Source organism: Takifugu rubripes, chromosome 17, assembly GCF_901000725.2.
Source record: "Takifugu rubripes chromosome 17, fTakRub1.2, whole genome shotgun sequence".
Classification (NCBI taxonomy): Eukaryota; Metazoa; Chordata; class Actinopteri; order Tetraodontiformes; family Tetraodontidae; genus Takifugu; species Takifugu rubripes.
In genome coordinates, this window is record NC_042301.1 from 962,830 (window position 1) to 983,141 (window position 20,312).

The 20,312-nt window shown below is 51.3% G+C and overlaps 2 protein-coding genes across 6 annotated transcripts in view; one reads left to right on the plus strand and one right to left on the minus strand.

The window, feature by feature from the left end:
• Positions 1-10,313, minus strand: part of LOC101076993 (SEC14-like protein 1) — a 15,644-nt gene extending 5,331 nt beyond the window's left edge. Inside the window, exons 1-13 of one of the 4 annotated variants that reach the window (XM_029850228.1) lie at positions 9,890-10,313; positions 8,327-8,416; positions 4,536-4,685; positions 4,331-4,462; positions 3,594-3,722; positions 2,860-3,121; positions 1,956-2,065; positions 1,639-1,828; positions 1,325-1,413; positions 1,162-1,232; positions 561-732; positions 194-384; positions 1-163 (exon numbers count right to left, since the gene is read on the minus strand). The exon at positions 1-163 is cut by the window's left edge and continues 12 nt beyond it. In XM_029850228.1, coding sequence (XP_029706088.1) covers positions 1-163; positions 194-384; positions 561-732; positions 1,162-1,232; positions 1,325-1,413; positions 1,639-1,828; positions 1,956-2,065; positions 2,860-3,121; positions 3,594-3,722; positions 4,331-4,462; positions 4,536-4,685; positions 8,327-8,389 — 1,722 coding nt within the window. In that variant the 5' untranslated portion in view covers positions 8,390-8,416; positions 9,890-10,313. The remainder of the gene's footprint in view (positions 164-193; positions 385-560; positions 733-1,161; positions 1,233-1,324; positions 1,414-1,638; positions 1,829-1,955; positions 2,066-2,859; positions 3,122-3,593; positions 3,723-4,330; positions 4,463-4,535; positions 4,686-8,326; positions 8,417-9,889) is intronic. The other 3 variants (XM_029850229.1, XM_029850231.1, XM_029850232.1) reach the window with 3 other exon arrangements.
• A 1,942-nt stretch (positions 10,314-12,255) lies between these two features.
• Positions 12,256-19,683, plus strand: rasal3 (RAS protein activator like 3). Of its 2 annotated transcripts, XM_029850216.1 has the most exons (19): positions 12,256-12,993; positions 13,781-13,923; positions 14,045-14,120; positions 14,769-14,836; positions 14,909-14,994; positions 15,384-15,513; positions 15,598-15,696; positions 15,776-16,450; positions 16,520-16,664; positions 16,737-16,881; positions 16,969-17,205; positions 17,297-17,498; positions 17,793-17,884; positions 17,962-18,069; positions 18,395-18,569; positions 18,657-18,767; positions 18,852-19,042; positions 19,117-19,201; positions 19,326-19,683. In XM_029850216.1, exons 1-19 carry the CDS (start codon positions 12,435-12,437, stop codon positions 19,410-19,412), a joined length of 3,414 nt encoding a protein of 1,137 aa, XP_029706076.1. In that variant the 5' UTR covers positions 12,256-12,434; the 3' UTR covers positions 19,413-19,683. The 2 variants fall into 2 exon arrangements, with proteins under 2 accessions (XP_029706076.1, XP_003976523.1); XM_003976474.3 differs by lacking the exons at positions 12,256-12,993; positions 13,781-13,923; positions 14,045-14,120 and adding an exon at positions 14,129-14,460.
• The last annotated feature ends 629 nt before the right edge of the window (positions 19,684-20,312 follow it).

Consider the following 20,312-nt stretch of genomic DNA (forward strand, 5'->3'; position numbering starts at 1 on the left):
TCCCTTGAAGACACTGGCGCTTTGGTAGATGGTCTCAGTCCACAGACGGATGTCTTCGTTCTCCAGCTCCTCTGGGGTGCGGTACATGGACTTGGGAACAAGACCCCCTTCTGGCACTTCACACTGTGACACACACACACACACACACACACACACACACACACACACGCACACACACACACACACACACACAGCATGTTCCTGGCTCCTAAAGGTGACGTCCACCAGCCCAGATGTGCAGAACCTCACCATACACTCTCCTCCCAGGAAATCAGGGATGACCTCCTTGTCTATATAGTCCACCAGGCCTCCAGGACCCTGGTAGTCATTGCCTGCATAGATGAGGAACTTCTTGCGTGTGTTTTCATCGATAAATGGGCTGACCTGTGAATTATAACCTATATTACAGCAAAACACGACATTCAGAGTGAAATAAAGACTTCATGGCCTGGACTTTATGAGCAGAGACTTCATATGAGGGAGTTCCTTGTGATCAGTCCCATCTTTGAACACATGGCTGACATGAGTGGAGAAGCCTTTCAGGAGTTCCTGCCCCTCACCAGTGTCCAGAGCACAGGGAACACTCTGGGAGCTCTTAAGATCAGCAGCCGCCCCAGGGTCTCGGGGTAGTTGGCCTCCACCACTTCAATAATCCTCAGCAGTGCTTTGACCCCCGGTCGCCACAGGTGACGCATGTTGAGCCCCTCCAGATCCACCAGACACGTCCAGCAGCTACAGAAGGGGGAAGGAGGATTTACTGAGTGGCAAACACCTCCAGAAGCCTCGCTACAGCTACTAAGCACCGATGATCCTCCCGGGAAGCTTAGGCCATGAACAACGCCGGCTAATCCTGCTGCTGTTGTGATGCAACACCTACAGGTGACACGTCTTCCTGTCTGGCTCTGATCCCCCCCGGCTCAGAGACAGCCGTGTCCTTGTCTTCCAGTCTTGAGCCCTCACAGCATGAGACAAAGCCTAATTTAACTAACTGTACCTGAAACCTAAAGTGAGAGCTACTCCTCCCTACATCTACCATCAGCTGAAAGATATCAGTGTTACCATATTGATGTTTTTGCTGTGTTATAGTAATAACAGCAATAATAAGTGGGAGACCAAAGAGAGAGCGGGACATCCCCACTAGGGGGCGCTGTTCTGCTGTACCTGATGGGTTGTCCAAACACCTTGGTGTTCTCCTCACAGCGCCGCAGACCCTCCTCGTTAATGGATAAAACCTTTAACGGCATAAACACAGGAGCTCAGCGGCTTTAAGGTGTTCAGCATCTGTTCTGACCTGAGCTCGCTGAGTAGCACAGGTGTCACCTACATGTCTGAGCAGAGACTCCTCCCCCAGAGCGCGGACCAGCCCTTTGGTGTCCATGTGGCCCAACCGCAGGATGTACAACGGACGACCATCTACAGCAACGACAAGAGGAACATTTACACCAGCTTTCACACCGTTGACATTCTTGGGAGGCTTGGTGGAGCTAGCATACGTAGCATACGTAGCATACGAGCTGCAGAGGCTGTGAGGACTGATGTTATGGTCTGAGCCTGCAGGGTGCTGAGGCTACAGTGAGTGTGTCTAGGGTAAGTGCACGTGCACGCACACGTGTACGGGTGTGTAACTGTGCTACCAGCCTTTGTCATGATGGTGCCAGCCCCCAGTGTAGTAGTCCTGAAGGACCTGGGGGGAGCTCCAGGTCTCCAGGAGGTAGTCCACCTGGTGCTGCTTCCTCCAGGTCAAAGACTGACACAGGATCTCCCGCGCCTTGTCCATGTTAAAGTCTCTGGCCCGGAGGAACCGCAGGATGTGCTCATCCTTAGGAATCTGGAGAGGTAGGGGAGCATTTGGCTATAGCAACTTTAGAAACACACACAGATATATAAATATATACGGTATGTATACAGTTGTGTGTGTGTGTGTGTGCGTGTGTGCGTGTGTGCGTGCACCTCACCTTTCCTTTGTGTGTCTCCTGAAGCCATTTCCGGAGCCTGATCAGACAGCTCTCCTGCAGGGGGGTCAGGTCACCCAGGTAACGTTTGATATAATCTGCATCTAGTTTATCTGGAGGACAGAAGAAAACTGACTAAACTTCTTCTGTACAATCGTTTTGATTCAGGGCCGAAGCTGCCATGACTGAAGAGACGCGGCTCTGACGCAGCTTCAGGGTTTTCAGAGAGCCAAGCTCAGACTGGCTCATGGGCTGCTACTGATGCTAATGCTGCTACTGATGCTACTGTAGCTGCTGCTGCTGCTACTGTTGCTACTGTAGCTGCTGATGCTACTGTAGCTGCTGATGCTACTGTAGCTGCTGCTGCTGCTACTGTTGCTACTGTAGCTGCTACTGCTGCTGCTGCTACTGTTGCTACTGTAGCTGCTGATGCTACTGTAGCTGCTACTGCTGCTACTGATGCTAATGCTGCTACTGCTGCTACTGATGCTACTGATGCTACTGTAGCTGCTGCTGCTGCTACTGCTGCTACTGATGCTACTGTAGCTGCTACTGCTGCTACTGATGCTAATGCTGCTACTGCTGCTACTGATGCTACTGATGCTACTGTAGCTGCTGTAGCTGCTGATGCTACTGTAGCTGCTGCTGCTGCTACTGCTGCTACTGTTGCTACTGTAGCTGCTACTGCTGCTGCTGCTACTGCTGCTACTGATGCTACTGTAGCTGCTGATGCTACTGTAGCTGCTGCTGCTGCTACTGCTGCTACTGATGCTACTGATGCTACTGCTACTGATGCTACTGCTACTGATGCTACTGCTACTGATGCTGCTGCTACTGATGCTACTGCTGCTACTGCTACTGATGCTACTGATGCTGCTGCTGCTGCTGCTGTGAATTTTAAACGCACCTTCAGGAGTAGCAGCCAGGATTTCTGCGAGGCTGTCGGCCTGGACCACAACGCTGTCCTGAGCTGTGCTGTCCTTGCTCTCACTGGGCTGACAGACGGAGACACTTGGAATCGTGGCAGGTTTGGGGGGTGCTGGTGGGCTGGTGGAGAGGCTGGTTGGCCTGGTAACGGCCTGTGGAGAGGAGGAGGGAGTCCAGCGGGGAATGTAGCCGATCCCTTCGTCTTCAAGCTCCTTCAAGTAAAACTCAATGATTTCTTTTCCCTGTTAAAAACCAAAAGTTGAGAATAAAGACTTCAGCGAAGGATTTGGAGTGGAAACTGTAACATTTATGGAAACACATGCAACAACTCCCTCATCCTCATTAAATGCTCTGCATCAGTATTACTGACACAAAAGGAGAGTCAAGATATCCCACAATGTATCAAGTCCTGGAAACCATGTTTCACTGTGTGGAAGGAGAAAACTACAAATCTACCTGATAATAAGCAATAGAACGAAGGACCACAAGTCTCCTAATCATACAGAATTAATCTTCAATAATCAAGTAGACAAAAATATGTCCCTGTGAGAATAAGCTTCTTATAACCAGACAGACAGGCTTATTAACTGTTGGTCGGTTTTACATATTTACAGGCAGCTGCAACAGTTGTGTTGTTTCATAAGTGGATTGTGTGGTGAATGTTAATGAGGAGGCTTCAGCCCACAGACATGGTCGACGACAGGACGCACGCACCTTCTTGATGCTGCTGGCGTACTGCTTCATCGCGATCTTTTCCACCGTGCTCTCAAAGCCAAAGAAGGACTTGATGTCGAGGCTGGCGCTCTGTTCGAAGCAGGTCCACTCCTCGTTCTCTGGGTGAACCTGCAGGAACACACGAGTTCATCTCAGAAGTCCTCCATCACACACATGTAGAAGCATGAAAACACACAACCAGCATGGGGAAATGGGATGGCTGTGTGTGTGTGTGTGTGTGTGTGTGTGTGTGTGTGTGCACACACACGAGCACATGCAACACACTGCTCATCCTTCATCCTCATTATTATAGAACCATTTACAATAACGTCACAGTTTTGAATTCTATGAAGCCAAACAAGTGAACGCTAACGTGCAGATATCCAATACGCTGCCGTTATTTTAGCTCCTCGACCATAAGCTACCAAAATAGCAGCACTTTCATGGGATCTGCCTGTGCTGCTTCCGCGTAGCTTAATTTTAGCACGCTCGTTGGTTAGAGGCTAATGTGCTTGACCTCGTTAACAGAGCACATTCTTCAATGAGTGAAGCTCTGGAGGTAGAGTTACACCGTTAGGACAGCAGGAACAGGGAACCAGGAAGAGGGTTAGCGGCTACGTTCAGGTTAGCGGCTACGTTCAGGTTAGCAACCACTGGACCATCCTCATATGGGTGTAACTCAGAGGGGTAAAATAAATACACACGTGTGTTTAAAACCATTTTAGCCTGCTACTGACCGAGTAGCAGCAGGTCTCGTGGATGATGACCCTGTTGGAGAAGGTCTCATTGTGTGACTCGATGTGCAGCGTCCTCTCCCTCCGGTCCAGCGAGTTCTTCTGGATGAAGTAGACGTAGTCCACCCCTGCGATCTGCAAACCCAGCACACGGCTCATGTTGCTGCTCAGAATGAGCGGAAGCTGAGAACGGCCGGATCAAACGAACCCGTTTCAGCAGGCGGGGGGCGTCCACATCCAGAGTGCAACGACGCTCGATTCTGTGGGAGGAGCCGTCCTCGCTGGTCTCCTCGTTGGTCACGTCGCTCGCCACGAACATGGGGATGAGGTGACAGGTGGGGAACCTGCGCTCATAGGCCTGGACGGGACGGGACAGGACAGAGGGTCAGGGAGCAGGTTTATTCCTCTGTGGTTACCAGGAGACAGCATGGTACAAGCCCCTCTGCAGCCACACCTTCACACTGGACAGGTTGCTACGGTAACTAACACACACCCCCAGGCCTCTGCAGGACCACCCTGTTCCTGAGAAGGTGCCCTGGGGGAACACACTTGTCGGGGTCCTAGAAACGCCCCCATCCCATCAGTTAATGAGTGGGAGTCATGTTAGGAGCAAAGCAGCCTCATGTTTAAGGAGACAAGTCTCCTCCTCCCAGGGTTAGGGTCAGGGTCAGGGTCAGGGTCAGGGTTAGGGTTAGGGTTAGGGTTAGAGGGTTAGAGTTAGAGGGTCAGGGTCAGGGTCAGGGTCAGGGTTAGGGTTAGAGGGTTAGGGTTAGAGGGTTAGGGTTAGAGTTAGAGGGTTAGGGTTAGGGTTATCAGGTGCTGCGAGCTGTCGGGAGAGACCCCCACGAGCTCCCTCACGTACAGGCGTCCTGATTACTGGGTCCTGATTACTGGGTCCTGATTACTGGGTCCTGATTGATAAAGGTGCTGCCCTTCCAACATGGGACAACACAAGCGACTGATAATGTGCTGACCAGTGATATCCAGGAAGCAGCGCTGAGAAGCTCCTGGCACCAGTTTGAGGGTCTCTGAATGGGACTGAATGAATGGGTGAACGCTGACCTCGGCTTTTTGCCCCGATGCTCTGGAACATCGGATAAAGGCTCTGCTGGGCTCGGCTCCAGCGCTGGACGTAAACACGGCTCAGAAACACACACGTGACCCGCTTCCACAGCACCACAGCACCACAGCACCACAGCACCACAGCACCACAGCACCACAGCACCACAGCACCACAGTTCAGGTGGCAGCACAGCACACGTTCCAGCCCCGAATCCACCCGCCATTGTTTCAAAGTCCACAACAGGAAGCTCAGGCCGGGGTTGCGCAACACTCCCCCCCCATTAAAGGTAACAGCAGGACCCGCTTTTAAACGAAGCCTAGTCAATTAGCAGTCCTATTCCTGTAATCGGACTATTAAAGCAGTCGTATTCCTGTAATCTGACTATTAAAGCAGTAACATTCCTGTAATCGGACTATTAAAGCAGTCATATTCCTGTAATCTGACTATTAAAGCAGTCGTATTCCTGTAATCGGACTATTAAAGCAGTCATATTCCTGTAATCTGACTATTCCGACATTCCGCTTTAATCCCGACGTTAATGGGCTGAAGAGAAAACCAGACCGAGCAAACGTTCGGAACTCCACCACAGGCAACATTCATTGTGTGGCTGCGTGCATTAGACTATCTAAACACAGTGGCCCGGTCTCCATGGTAACATGTCCGGACACACCTGAGCTGACTAATCAGTGGATAAATGTGGGAATAAGCATGAAGCCTCGGGGCCTCGTGATGGAGAACAAACAAGGAGAAATATGGAGGCGGCTGGAAGAGCTGCGTCACAGTGGAGCCCTGGGCCCCTGGAGGGGGGGGGGGCAGCAGCTGAGCCCTGGGCCCGGCCCCTGGAGGGGGGGGGGGCAGCAGCTGAGCCCTGGGCCCGGCCCCTGGAGGGGGGGGGGCAGCAGCTGAGCCCTGGGCCCGGCCCCTGGAGGGGGGCCACCACCACCTCAGAACCGTCCTGGTCACTGGTTCATTGGTAGATGATGGTAATACAAGAACCCCACTGGCATGGCAGCAATGTTGAGAATATCTGCCATTCAGCGGCGTACGTGCACTGACGTACGTGCACTGTCGTACGTGCACTGACGAACGTGCACTGTCGTACGTGCACTGTCGTACGTGCACTGACGAGGGTTAACGAAGGGGTGTTTGAGAAGCCGAGCACAGCCAGTGAGCAACTGGTTCCCGCTCAGACTCCAGCTACAGTGGGACTACCACAGTGCCTCTGAGCCAGGGAGTGGTGCCGTAACATCCTGAACCAGACGAGGGCCCTAACTGGGTCAGGACAGTGGGACAGGATCTCATCCAAGCACAGCAGGGGGAGGGGGGGCGGCAGGAATCCAGGTTTAGAGAGCCGAGCTTGGCAGCCCACAAACTGGAGACCAGGTTCTGAAACCCGTTTGAGCAGGTTAACAGAACTGAACCAGACTAGAGAGGACACCAAACCAGCGCTGTGGTGTGTCCAAGAGTCCATCATCTGAGGGGGGTCCTGCTCCACAGCCAGGACCTCAGGGATTATCTGGTTCTGATCCACGTCCCCTTGGATCAGAGCCTGCTGGAGGGAAGCAGTAGGGGAGCTACAGTCAGCTTCCTGATCCTGGATCAGGAGCACGGATCATGTTGGGAGGAGCTCCGGGCCGCTTGGAAAACAACAACACCGCTGTCATCATTTCCTGTTAGTCAGATGCAGCAACAGGGGGTTACCATGGCAACGGAATCAATAAACAAAGACTGCACTTCCTGGCTTGAGTGACGCTCGCTACCCCTCAGATGAGTTCAGGGTGGTTCACGCTGCCTCGGTACCCAGAATGCACCAGGGCCAGCTGCTCAGGCGCACCTGCAGCAGACGCACCTGCGGGGTCACCCCCACTAGGGTCACCCCCACTAGGGTCACCCCTACTAGGGTCACCCCCACTAGGGTCACCCCCACTAGGGTCACCCCCACTAGGGTCACCCCCACTAGGGTCACCCCCCCCATCCCCCCAACCACAGATGACTCCACATTACTGGAATTCTAAACAGCGTTAAACATCTTTAACTGATTCCACTTTTTGGCTGTGCTCAGCTGTTGCATAACCAGGTCAATGCTGCCGCACGCCAACGCCGCTGCTACACGCCGCCGCTGCTGCACGCCGCTGTTGCTACACGCCGCCGCCGCTGCTGCTGCACGCCGCTGCTGCACGCCGCCGCCGCTGCTGCTGCTGCTGCACGCCGCCGCTGCTGCTGCTGCTACACGCCGCCGCTGCTGCACGCCGCTGCTGCTGCACGCCGCTGCTGCTGCACGCCGCTGCGACTGCTGCTGCTGCTACACGCCGCCGCTGCTGCTACACGCCGCCGCTGCTGCTGCTGCTGCTACACGCCGCCGCTGCTGCTGCTGCTACACGCCGCCGCTGCTGCACGCCGCTGCTGCTGCACGCCGCTGCGACTGCTGCTGCTGCTACATGCCGCCGCTGCTGCTACACGCCGCCGCTGCTGCTGCTGCTGCTACACGCCGCCGCTGCTGCTACACGCCGCCGCTGCTGCTGCTGCTGCTACACGCCGCCGCTGCTGCTGCTGCTGCTGCTACACGCCAACGCCACGTAAGCGTTGCTGACAAACAGCCGCTGCTGTCAGTCATCAGGCATTTCAGTGAGTAAGAATGTTACTGGGAACCAGTGGGAGGAAGTGAGGAGTCAAAGGACGGGAGCTTCCTGATTAAAGAGGAAGGAGAGGGGAGGCTAGCAGCACACACACACGCGCACGCACGCACGCACGCACGCACGCACGCACGCACGCACGCACACACACACACACACTCCAGACAGACGAGATAAGAGCAGAGTGTGTTTGTCACACACGTACAGGTGAGACCACCTGGGAATACGAACACGATGAGGCTGTGACCTCAGTGACCTCTGACCTCTGACCCCAACCAGCAGCATCAGAGCTCCGACACTTACCGCCATCACCAGCTCGAAGGGCTGCTTGTACACGCGCACAGGCGACTGGTACTTCTGCACCATGGTGCCGGGTCCAGGATCTGCCCCGACCTGCAGGCAAACACACAGGAGATCAGCGAGGATCAGGGATCTGTTGTAAGCTGCTCTAGGTCAGGGATCTGCTGCTCTAGGTCAGGGATCTGTTGCTGCTGCTCTAGGTCAGGGATCTGTTGGCTGCTGCTCTAGATCAGGGATCTGTTGGCTGCTGCTCTAGGTCAGGGATCTGTTGTAAGCTGCTCTAGATCAGGGATCTGTTGGCTGCTGCTCTAGATCAGGGATCTGTTGTAAGCTGCTCTAGATCAGGGATTTGTTGTAAGCTGCTCTAGATCAGGGATCTGTTGCTGCTGCTCTAGATCAGGGATCTGCTGGCTGCTGCCCAGTTATCCAACTGGGACTGGGGCTTTTCCAGTCACTCCGCCTCCGTGTGCTCTCACAGAAACTCAGAATTCTACTGAGGAGGAAAGCCAGGAGGGATCTCAGCTCCCACACAGCAGATCCCATCATCCAGAGTTCTGCTTAGCTTAGAAAAGGAGAGCACGCGAGTGTCAACCTGCTGGTTGAACTGGTTGATGAAAACCAAACTGGTCTGAGGACAAGTTGGAGCAGCAACTCAGGCAGAACATCACGTTCTACCTGAGAACGTGATGTTCTCAGGTAGAACGTGCACACACGTGTGTCATTCCTGCAGTGCAACGATGGGAGGGGGCTGCGCTCTATTTCCAGAGGGATCAGACTAATAATAACCTGGCTACAGCCAGGATCTACTGGGGGCTACAGCCAGGATCTACTGGGGGCTACAGCCATGATCTACTGGTGGCTACAGCCAGGATCTACTGGGGGCTACAGCCACGATCTACTGGTGGCTACAGCCAGGATCTACTGGGGGCTACAGCCACGATCTACTGGTGGCTACAGCCACGATCTACTGGGGGCTACAGCCAGGATCTACTGGGGGCTACAGCCACGATCTACTGGTGGCTACAGCCAGGATCTACTGGGGGCTACAGCCAGGATCTACTGGGGGCTACAGCCAGGATCTACTGGGGGCTACAGCCACGATCTACTGGGGGCTACAGCCAGGATCTACTGGTTACAACAGTGGTTTATTACCGTCATGTCTCAGGAACAGTGGACTAAACATGAGAACAAGAAGTCCCGTTAACGCACAATAACAGCTGATCTTTCTGTAAACGGTGATCCATTGGATCAAATATCCGTCATTTAATCCCACCCTCGTGCCTTTGATAACTCAGGTTTTACTTCTAAGGTCGTCGGGAATCGTCGGGTTTAAACAGGGCGCAGCTAGAAGGTGCTTAAAATGTTACATTTCGATCATTTATGGAAGAAAAGCGAGGCAGTGCCTGGGCCTAAACACAGTTGTGACCACAGTGTCACGACCAAAGTGCCTGATCAACACTGTTAATCAAAACTGAGACGGTTTGCTTACACAACAGCGTTAGCTCAGAGGCTAGCTAGCGCGAATGCTAGCGCGCTGGTCATGAAAGGCAACGAGCAGAAACTTACCAGAGATGTGGAAAACTACACAAACTTTAGTGGTTTATTCCGGTTACTCGTCGTTTCTCCTGACAAGTCTCCCCGGGTAAACTCTTGCCATTCCTCTGCTCGGTTGATCACCTCGCCGGGTATGAAGGGTAAGAGTGAACCAGAAGCTAACGAGTTAGCTCCGCTAGCTGGTGATGAAACTGCCCGGAACCCCCAACAATGTCGCCGATAAATCTTCCCGGACAGCCCGACGCGGAAGGTCGCAGCTGCGGGTAAGAAGCGCCGCGAAGCCCCGAAGCTCGTCAGAACTGGGTCCGGTTGTGGCTGCTCCCCTCCGCCGCCTCTTCCTGCGGCTGGAACGGTCGCTCCTCCCCGCGGCTGATGCGCACGTCGGCAACAACGTCGGTAACAACGTCGGTAACAACGTCGGTAACAACGTCGGTAATAACCCAAGCTTCCACTTCAGTCCGGAAAAAACAGAGGAACACGCCTGTGACTCCTGGCTGCTGGTTGTGCGGCGGTTTTATTGGGACAATATTACTAAAACCAATAATTAACTAATAATAAACTAATTATTACAACATTACAACGTGTTTCTTGTTAATATACCAAAAACCCCAGTTGAGAATGTTGATTTAAAAGCAGTTTAACGTGAAAGCTGGTGCAGAAAGAGGGTATCAAAAAGTAAACAAATGACACACACACGCACGCAGACACACACACACACGCACACACACACACACAATCTTCAGGCTGAGGTCTTGCAGCCCATGGTGATGACGTCACGGTGCGAGTTTCCACCCACCACATTTCTGTCACCACACCAAACATCCAAGAACGGATCAGTCCTCGCGTTTTGAAAAAAATGCCCAAAGCACGAATGATTAGACCAAAAATGTAAGATCACACAAAAATATGACCACACAGAAGTGTGGCTTTTACGTCAAACGCGCCTGGATCACGTGATTGGAACTGATCGAACCGGATCGCGACAGAACGCCCAGCGGAGCACCTGTGCGTGTCGCCAGGCTCAGATTTGAACCATTCAGGCTCATATTTGGCGAAAGATGCAGCAGAAAAGACGATATTGTTGCTGCGGACGCGTCCTGCAGGCACAAGGTGCACAGCGCCGCCCCGTGGGGGACGTGGGTGGTGCAACACATCCTGTCCGTCCTTCTGTCCGTCTGGACCAGGGTCGGCACCCCAAAATGTTGAAAGAGCCAGATTGGACCAAAAAATCAAAAAAACAATCTCTCCCTGATCAACTTGCAGAATGATCAGTCGGCTACAAATACATAAAGAGCATTGATGAATAAATGTTTATTTTCCCTGCAGCATCCTGGAGAGAATGACGCACCACGTGACCTTTAAGTTTACCTTTCAGTGTAATGAGATGTTGAAATTAAATATTTGTTATACATGTTTATACAGCATGGGGAAAATTGGGCGTTTTTCATGTTTTAACTCCTACAGAAATTATATTAAAACAAAAAATATATTCACGCGTCTTTTTCATTTTCATGTTTTTGAAAAGCCCCAGGGAGCCACTAGGGCGGCGCCAGAGAGCCGCACGCGGGGTGCCGACCCCTGGACTCTGGACTATAATAACATTGTTTTATAGGACTTTATCGTTATATATGGTGCTGGCAGCAGTTCAAAGGTTCAGCTCATCTGCTAAAAAATAAACTACAAAATCATTAGTAGTTTCTTTGTTTCTTGTGGAAACTTAAAAAAAAAGAAAGATCCATTTTATATATTTAACTGACTCAGGGGTCAGTTATGGCCGTTTTGAAGCAAGAGTTGTGCCTGATTCTGGTCTGGGTCCACGAGGGCTAAAGCGAGTCTACAGACGTGCACGTCAGCCTGACAGTGGCCACATCCGCTTCTGCAACCATTTCCTTCTACATTTCAGTTTAATCTCCTTCTTTGTTGGAGCACTTCTGCATGTTTATGGAGAGATTGTCCCATTAAAATGGCTAAACTAGGTCCCCGTGACGGCAGTAAACGCCACATTGTTGCCGAGTCATCATCACAAATTGTTGTTGCTGCAGGAAAAGTCATCTGACTTGTGAAACTTGCCCTGAGTGGAGCAGAAGGATCCTGCAGGTGAGCAGCTGCATGAGGGCAGGAAGTGGTTTTTCAGTAAGTAAGAAGACAGGAAACTGTCTTTCAACTGATTTCAACAGTCCAAACACCCAGTCGGGCCGATATCTGAACCGGATCGCTGGCAGAAATGTGGCGGCCCATCATTCAGTTCAACATTCATGAATAAAAAAGAACCAGAATGAATAAAAGCGACTTCTGACGCGTCTTCTGCGGTCAGAACGTCCAGAAGAGAGACTTCAGATTCAACATGCACGGTTCTGGGATCTGTTGAGGAAACGTGCGACACGACAGACACGACAGTTACCAAGGCAACCGCACAGCCACACGCCTGTTGTTGCCAGATGACGCGGTGCAAGACAGGAAACGAAAGAGCAGCAAGGCGACACCAGCCAACCCTGCTCATCCTTCGCACTCGCAACCGCCCGGACGAGTGTGGGAACCCAGAGACGAAGGTGCTACGATGGGCACAGAGGAGAACCAGCTGGAGCCTGCAGCTCAGCAGCCGCCCAAGGAGCCAGAGGAGAAGGACGAGTCTCCCACCTGTGACACCTCTGATCCGCTCAACACCTACAGGTGGCACACCGGCTCCCGGGGAGGCCTGGACCAGGCCAGAGAGGAATCGTCTCCCACATCCACGCTGGGTAGGCTTCAGAAGGCCTCCAGCAACAAATGGAGCAAAATGCAAACCTGGCGCAAAGCCCTCAGCGAGGAGCACCCCGATAAAAACCCCCCCAGCGGGAAGGGTGGCGAGGGAGCCAGGACAAAAGGAACCATGAAGAACCCCTTCAAGAGGGCCTTGTCTGAGCCCCTGGGCGCCAGGTTGGCTACCCTGGCACCTTCCCCCAGCTCCGCTCCTCCAGCAGACCCGGCCGGGGCCTCGGGGGCCTCCTCTCCCGCCGCCGCTGCCGCCGACCCCCCACAGCGAGGAGGAGGCGGAATGCTCTTCAGGAAGTACCTGAGGACGGTGTCCCAGAAGCTCAAGCTGCAGAGTCGCTGGAGCACCTCAAACCTACTTCCAGGTACTGTGATGCCCCCATTTTCCTGCACCTGCCGCTGAAACGTGCGGCGGGTGCACGTGTGTCTGCATGAGGAGACGGTAGCTAACGGTGGCATGGATGATTTAGCCACAGTCTACATGAAAACGTTCATTTAAAGGTGTTTCCCTCATAAAGGTGGACACAGTGATGTCACTGGTAACGAGTTAACCTACAAGTGCCTTGAACATTCAGCTCACTGGGGAAACTTCCTGTTGCTATTTTTGTTGCCACCCATTAACCAGTCGCCCTCATGCCTCCATTTTATGGCTGAGATGAGAGAATTTAACCTCTTTTACTTTGTTAGATGTGCTGATTAAGATTAAGATTAAGATTAAGATTAAGATGAACTTTATTCATCTTTATTCAACTTTATATATGTATATAATATATAGATATTATGAGCATTATAAGCATATATACATAAATATAGAATAAATTAGAAATAAAATTACGGCATGAACATTACACAGTTATTGATGTTCCAGTGATATCACGTCTCCTTTATAGGAACCGACGCCGATGAGGCAACAATGAGCCAACCTGTCAAATCTATTATTAAAGTAACATTTATGTCCCGTCAATATAATCAACAACCACCCGTGTGGCTCGTCCCATTTAAAGGCACTGATAACATCAGTTACTCCCCCAGGTTGGTGGAGTCTGGCCAGATAATGTAATTATCAGCAGGGTGCCTGTAATTAGCTTCAATTCCACCGTTGTTTATGACACGTAGTAATAACTGTAGTGCGTGGGTCCGTGTGTGTCACAGATGAAAACGAGGCATCGTCAGTCGCACAAACCAGCTGCACACTCCCGAGGTTGCAATGGGCCCCCGCACAGGATGTCCCACTGTGGGACATCACCAACTGTGTCCTCGAGGACGGACAAATCCTGATTTCACCAGAGGAAGAGGTACTGAAATACCTGAAAACGCACGCACGCACACACACACACACCCTTTTTCAGTCATTTTTCATTTATGTACGTGTGTGTGTGTGTGTGTGTGTGTGTGTGTGTGTGTGTGTGTTCCTAGCCAATGATGTGGACCAGAACCCGTGTCAGCAGCTGTGTGCTGAACCTCAGCCTGCAGAATCTAGTGGACGATGCAGGTCAGTACACACACACACACACACACACACACACACAAACGTGTCTCGAACATCATCAGAGCTGCAGCAGCGACATCGGCTACATTCGGGTCGTCACTAAAGACAGCAAGAGAGGAAATAGCTGGATGTTTACGCATGAGAGTGGTTGTCAAATGACTTCCTCTACATTTCTGGAGAAGATAACATCATGGCTCTGTGGGTGGGGAGGAGGGTTAGGGTAAGTGAGAAACTGCTGCCAGTTCTGACAGACAACCTTGAAGGCATTAACACGAGCAGAGAGGCTCCACGGTGGACTCAACCATGGGCTTTAGACGCTGGATCGTGTGTGGTGGGGCGCTGGGTAAGAAGGAAGGCAGTGAAAGATAGAAGAAAAATGATGATTCACGTCTGATGCTGTTTAAACGTAGAGTTAAAAAGATGCTGGACAGATCTAACCAGGCCATTTCCTAATGATAACTTAACGATAACTAGCTTAGCTCAATAAATATACTGCTGTTATGTTATCCATCAGAAATGAGAGGACTGGTTTCATACTGGTACTTTGGAAATGAAACTAATTTAAATGGGTCTCAGTATCAATGCCGGTGTGTGTGTGTGTGTGTGTGTGTGTGTGTGTGTGTGTGTGTGTGTGTGTGTGTGTGTGATTAGAGTGTAGTCCTGACCACATGGGTGCACCTGGAGGTCCGCGAGCCAAGAATCAGGATGGCGGCGTGAGGGTGAGTGTGTCCGACACACGCCTCTCCGTAAGCTCTCCTCTCTCTGATGGTCGAGTGACTCTCCCCCCGCAGGCGCTGATCAAGAGGCGTCTGGAGAACAGGGCCAAGAGGAGCAGCAGCAGTCAGGCCGGCGCTCTGGGACTCAACAAAGGAAGCAGGTTTGTTTCGTCAGTTCTGCGCTCGATGTGCCGGAGCGTAGTGGCGAAGAAGGAACAATTTACCGGCTGTGCTCACGAACTTTGGCGGTGATCGAAAGGACCAGATCACAGATTCGCTCTCTTAGGGGTAGGATGAGGAACTGAGAGGTAGATCACAGGAAAACGAGGAAACTTCTGGTGCCGGGGGAGTCTGGGCACCTCTGCGACCCGGCCCAGGATGAAGCTCTGACTTTATCTAAAAAATAACATTTATTTATGATCACCCATAAAATATCGATTGTTCACACCTTAAACGTGTAAATACATATAACTGGTTCGTATACTTTTGTTATTCCAATCGATTTGGGCCAGAAACGGAACACTTGGACCTGCTTCCTTGTGTTGTACAGGCACCATGGATCCAGAGAGTCGGTATCTATTCCCATCAGTGCTTTTGGAAGTCTGGACCTGAGTGCAGACTCCAGCACTGTCATCAGACCGGTCCACAGCTCCATTCTTGGGGAGAAGTACTGCTTTGAGGTAGAAACTGGGTTGTTGCATGTGTGGAGAGCCAACAGGAGTCTTCCTCGTCCTGCAGTCATTAGTCATTGTGCTGCTCTCCAGGTGATCAGCTCTGAAAACACCCACTGCTTCGGCTGCTCCTCTGCTGCAGAGCGGGACCGTTGGATCGAAGACCTGAGGCGGGCTGCTCAGCCCAACAAGGTGAGGCAGAATTGGTTCCAACTAGCTCGTGTGAGCTCGAAAAGCTACCAAACAGGGTCAAACGTGTGCCTGTCCACAGGATAATGTTCAGCGCACAGAAAACTCTCTCAGTCTGTGGGTGAATGAAGCCAAAGATCTTCCTGCCAAGCGCCGCTACTACTGTGAGCTGCACCTGGATGGGACCCTGTTTGCTCGCACCACCAGCCGGGCCGTTGGCAAGCCCTCGCACCGCTCCAGCCTGGTGGGAGAGGCCACTGCCGGGGCTTCGGGAGGTCTGGTGGCAGGCGGAGGGGCGGCTGGAGGGTGTCAGTTGTTCTGGGGTGAATTGTTTGAGCTTGACAACCTGCCCTGCATCTCTCAAATCACCCTGCACCTCTTCCGCGAAGAAGACCCCAAGAAAAAGCGTCACTCCCGAGAAGAGGCTAGCTTCCACCCTCTAGGCAGCGTGGCCATACCTCTGAATGAGATCCGAGGACGAGCATATCAGGAAAAGTGGTACCCCATCATTCCATACAAAGCCCCAGCTTCAACGGGGAGCAAAGACCTTTTGGGGCCACAGGCTTCACTCCGGATTAAGGCTCGTTTTCAGAATCTGAAAGTGCTGCCAATGGAGAAGTACAAAGAGTTTGCCGAATATTTAACAATGGATTATGTGGAGATGTGCAGATGTCTGGAGCCTCTTCTGAATGTGAAGGAGAAAGAGGAGATGGCTGGAGCACTGGTGCACATGCTGCAGAGCATTGGAAAAGCCAAGGTGATGCTTCATAATACCACGGTTGTTACATATTCAGATTCCACAGCTAAACGTAACGACCTGTTTCAGGAGTTCCTGATCGACCTGGGCGGTGCTGAGGTGGAGCGTCTCGGACAGAAGGAGGCATTGATCTTCAGAGAGAACACACTGGCCACTAAAGCCATAGATGATTACATGAAGCTGGTTGGCCAGAAGTACCTCATCGATACCCTTGGTAGGACACTTTAGACGTGATGATAAAATCTGCTTCTTTCCTCTAAAATCTGCTCTTTTATCATGAATGCAGGAGATTTTATCAATCGCCTTTATGCCTCGGGGGAGAATTGCGAGGTGGACCCACGTAAGTGTAGTGCAGCTGAACTTTCAAACAACCAGAAGCACCTGATGGACGCCTGTGAGGAGGTGGTGCAAAAGATTCTTTCCATACAGGGGTGAGCCAGAAGGTGCCATCAAGCCAAACTGTCCAGGTCAAGCGTTGAACATTCCCGGAGTTGTTGATGCGTTATTTTTGCTTTCAGACCATTTCCTGAAGAATTAAACAAGATCTTCTCCAGCTGGGGGGAGCTTTGTGAAGACCAGGGTAGACCAGAGATTGGCCAGCGTCTCATCTCCGCTTCCCTCTTCCTTCGCTTCCTTTGTCCAGCGATCCTTAGCCCTTCTCTCTTTGGTTTGACGCAGCCTTACCCAGAGCCGAACACCCTGCGTACGCTCACCCTCACGGCCAAAGTCATTCAGAACCTGGCCAACTTCACCCTGTGAGTTCTTCCACGGGCTCAAAAACCAACGTCCTGGTGTTTCATCAACTCAACAGAAGTCATTTGGTAAACTTCTTTGGTTCTGATTCAGGTTTGGGGAGAAGGAGGAGTACATGCTCTTCATGAACGAGTTCCTGCAGCAGCACTGGGATGGGATGCGGGTCTTTCTACAAACGGTCTCGAGTTTGGACTCCGAGATCCCGACGACTTCTTTTGATGGCTATGTGGACCTACCTCTGCGCCTGGCTGTGTTGCACGGCCTGCTAGTAGACATTATTTACCAGCGAGACCAGGTAGGACAGCAGCTTGTGCAGGTTCCACCTCATCGGTGGTCACATGCTTCCATGGGTGGTCACTTGCTGGCTTTTTAGCACATCTGATCTGTGCCTTTGTTCGCTGATCAAGGCGGTTTTCATGGTACTGAAGAAGGTTTTCATACAGTTACATTCGCTTGTATAGAGTTTTGTTCATAAATGCTGAATGGAACAATTGACATCAGTTGTAGTTATTGAGCGTTACATTAGTACAAAGAGCTACGCACCGTCTTCTTTCAAATTAAGAGTAGTTAAGCATTGTCTTTTTTTCAGGATACAGTGGACAAGCTCCATCCTCTGCCTTTAATTTTGAACCAGATTACAGATTGCCTGGGCCCTGAGGTTCATCACATCAAAGTTATGAGGTACGTCTCAAGCATATGCTCTACTGTACTCCTGCACTACGGTGCCACACCTTACTCAGCTGAGGGTTCTTTTGCAGTCAAACAACCAAACCAGAGTACATTGCTCCTAAAGACCTGAGGGACTACAGCCCTCATCATCCCTCACTTCAACAGCTTACTTGTGAGGCCAAGGTGACGCACGATGGGTAGGACACTTCTTCAAATAATAGTTTTCTAATTGAGTCCTCATAGGTTCCTGGCATGAGTTCCTGCTCATACCGGCCTTACATCTATGTAAAAGTAATTCCTACATAAACATTTTGGGTCTGTCAATATTATTTCAAATGTTATTATTTCAAACCCCCTGGGCCCTATGTGCTCTGGGGGTGTTCTGGCACCTCCTCGCTTTAGACTTGATTAGAATATTAGAACGTAGCTTTCGATTTGGTACTATTTTTCATCCCTGCACAGTCAGGAGATAAGCTGGTGCTGCACTCGATCGTTCTGACATTTGTGGAACATGCTTGTTAGGAGGAGGAGTATGAGACAGAGGAAACCAGTGACAAGAACCCAGAGTGCTCCACACAGACGTCCAGGTCACCCCAGACATCTCCTGAAGAGGCAGACAAGTTCTGAGGCTCTTCCAACAGCTGACCAGGAACAAGAGTCAGAAACGCATCAGCCATGTATCACATCCCCCAAATCAGTGAGTTTGCCTGGGAATGAACACTTCTCGTTCGACTACTGTGCCTCCTTCTTATTACTGTCATTCATACCTCTGTTGTTGATCCAGTCTGGGAGTGTCAAACGCGCGCATGAACCAGTTCCCTGGATTAAAGTCAGTCAGAACAGGGAGTCCAGCGAGAGGAAGACCGAGAACGAGCAGCTGAATGTCCTGGACAGGGTACGTCTCATCTCATAACACAAGTTCTAAATCATTAATTAAATATAGAGTCAGTCCTCATCAAAGCTTTAATCCACGAACTAGCATGCACAAGAGCTTTTGGAGCTGCGTCTGGGAATAGAGCAGGTGACTGAACGTGAGCTGGACATGGCAAAGCGTCTGGAAGACTTCATTAACCAGAGTCAGGACCAGAATGCTTTGCTGCAGGCTGAGGTTAGGGACCTCCAGAACCTCCTGGCTGCTAAAGAAGAGCAGCTTGCTAGCGCCACCTTTAGGTACAACTTTAGAAATCAAGAATACGAACGTGAAAATGTTCCAGTTTTTCTGAGTTTGTTTTCTCTTCTCACAGACTGGGTGTGATTGAAGAGGAGAGGGAGGAAGATGAGCGGAAGCTGAGCGTCGCCGTTGCAGCAGCCGAGCGAATGAGTGTCCTGGTGAGACAAACGAACGATTCACCTCATAATTCAGAATTAAAGCTCTGCTAACCTTCAGGAGTGCAACCAGTAGCAACTGTGATGCTAGATCATGTTAGATGACTCCTGCGTTCTGTTCCAACAGGAGGAACAGTTTGCAGGACTACTGAGAGACCTAGAGAAGCTCACTGAGGCCTACAACGCCGGGCACAACAACACCCAGGCCTCTTAAAGGCCTCGGAGCAGCAGCAGCAGCAACTGAAGAGCAGCAACAGCAACAGCAACAGCAGCAGCAGCAGCAGCTGCAGAGACTCAAACCGCAGCAACAACAGCAGAAACTGGAGCGACAGCAGCAACTCTCCTTGTGATAATCTCTGGGCTCATTTCAGGAAAATATTCCACACTGACTCTACGCCACATCTGTATTTTTCTTGCATTTCATCTTAATACTGAATTTTACTTTACAAGTCTGAATAAAATAATAAAATCAATGTGAATTATCACCTGAAGTGTGTGCAAAAATGGCTGCAGTAGGAGGCGGTTCCAGTTCCAGGGACGTTTAGAGAGGACGAGCTGGTTAAAGGTTAAACACTGACTCAACAACAACATAAAACCTTTGAACGGAAACCTTTAAACGCAAGAGATGCAAAGGTGGGCAGAGATGGAGACAGAGATTAGATTTTTAACAACACCTTTATTTACATGTATTATTTACATTTACACATTTCAGAGGGAGACATTAAAGACCATCACAATCAAACGATTTTCCCTCAGTAAACACAGGACCTCTCTCGCTCCCCTGATGTCTTCAAACGGACTAATTTGTTCTGTCAGTTTATAGAAATTAAATTCCACCCTGAGCCGAGCTGCCAGCAGTCCAGTCATCATGACCACCGCTTCCTCTGACCCCTGACCTCTCGCCAGGTCCTTCCTGGTCTTCCATATGGCCAACTTAGCTCAACACCCAGCATCTCAACTGGCTGATCAGGGAGCTGCACCCCAGCAGCCTGACCCTGGTCACCACTGACCCCCTGAGCTCCTGTCTGCTCCTCCTCCTCCACTGCTCCTGTCCGCTAGAGCCCCCTCCTCCATCGGGCTCAGCGGCCGCCATCTCCCCGAACCGCTGCAGCTC

What these genes read in the sequence shown, in the direction of transcription:
- rasal3 (XM_029850216.1), top strand. Translation starts at nt 12,435, where the DNA reads ATGGGCACAGAGGAGAACCAGCTGGAGCCTGCAGCTCAGCAGCCGCCC. An exon ending in GAATCTAGTGGACGATGCAG is followed by an intron (nt 14,121 to 14,768) that starts GTCAGTACACAC and finishes GTGTGTGATTAG; the next exon opens with AGTGTAGTCCTGACCACATG. An exon ending in GGACTCAACAAAGGAAGCAG is followed by an intron (nt 14,995 to 15,383) that starts GTTTGTTTCGTC and finishes TGTGTTGTACAG; the next exon opens with GCACCATGGATCCAGAGAGT.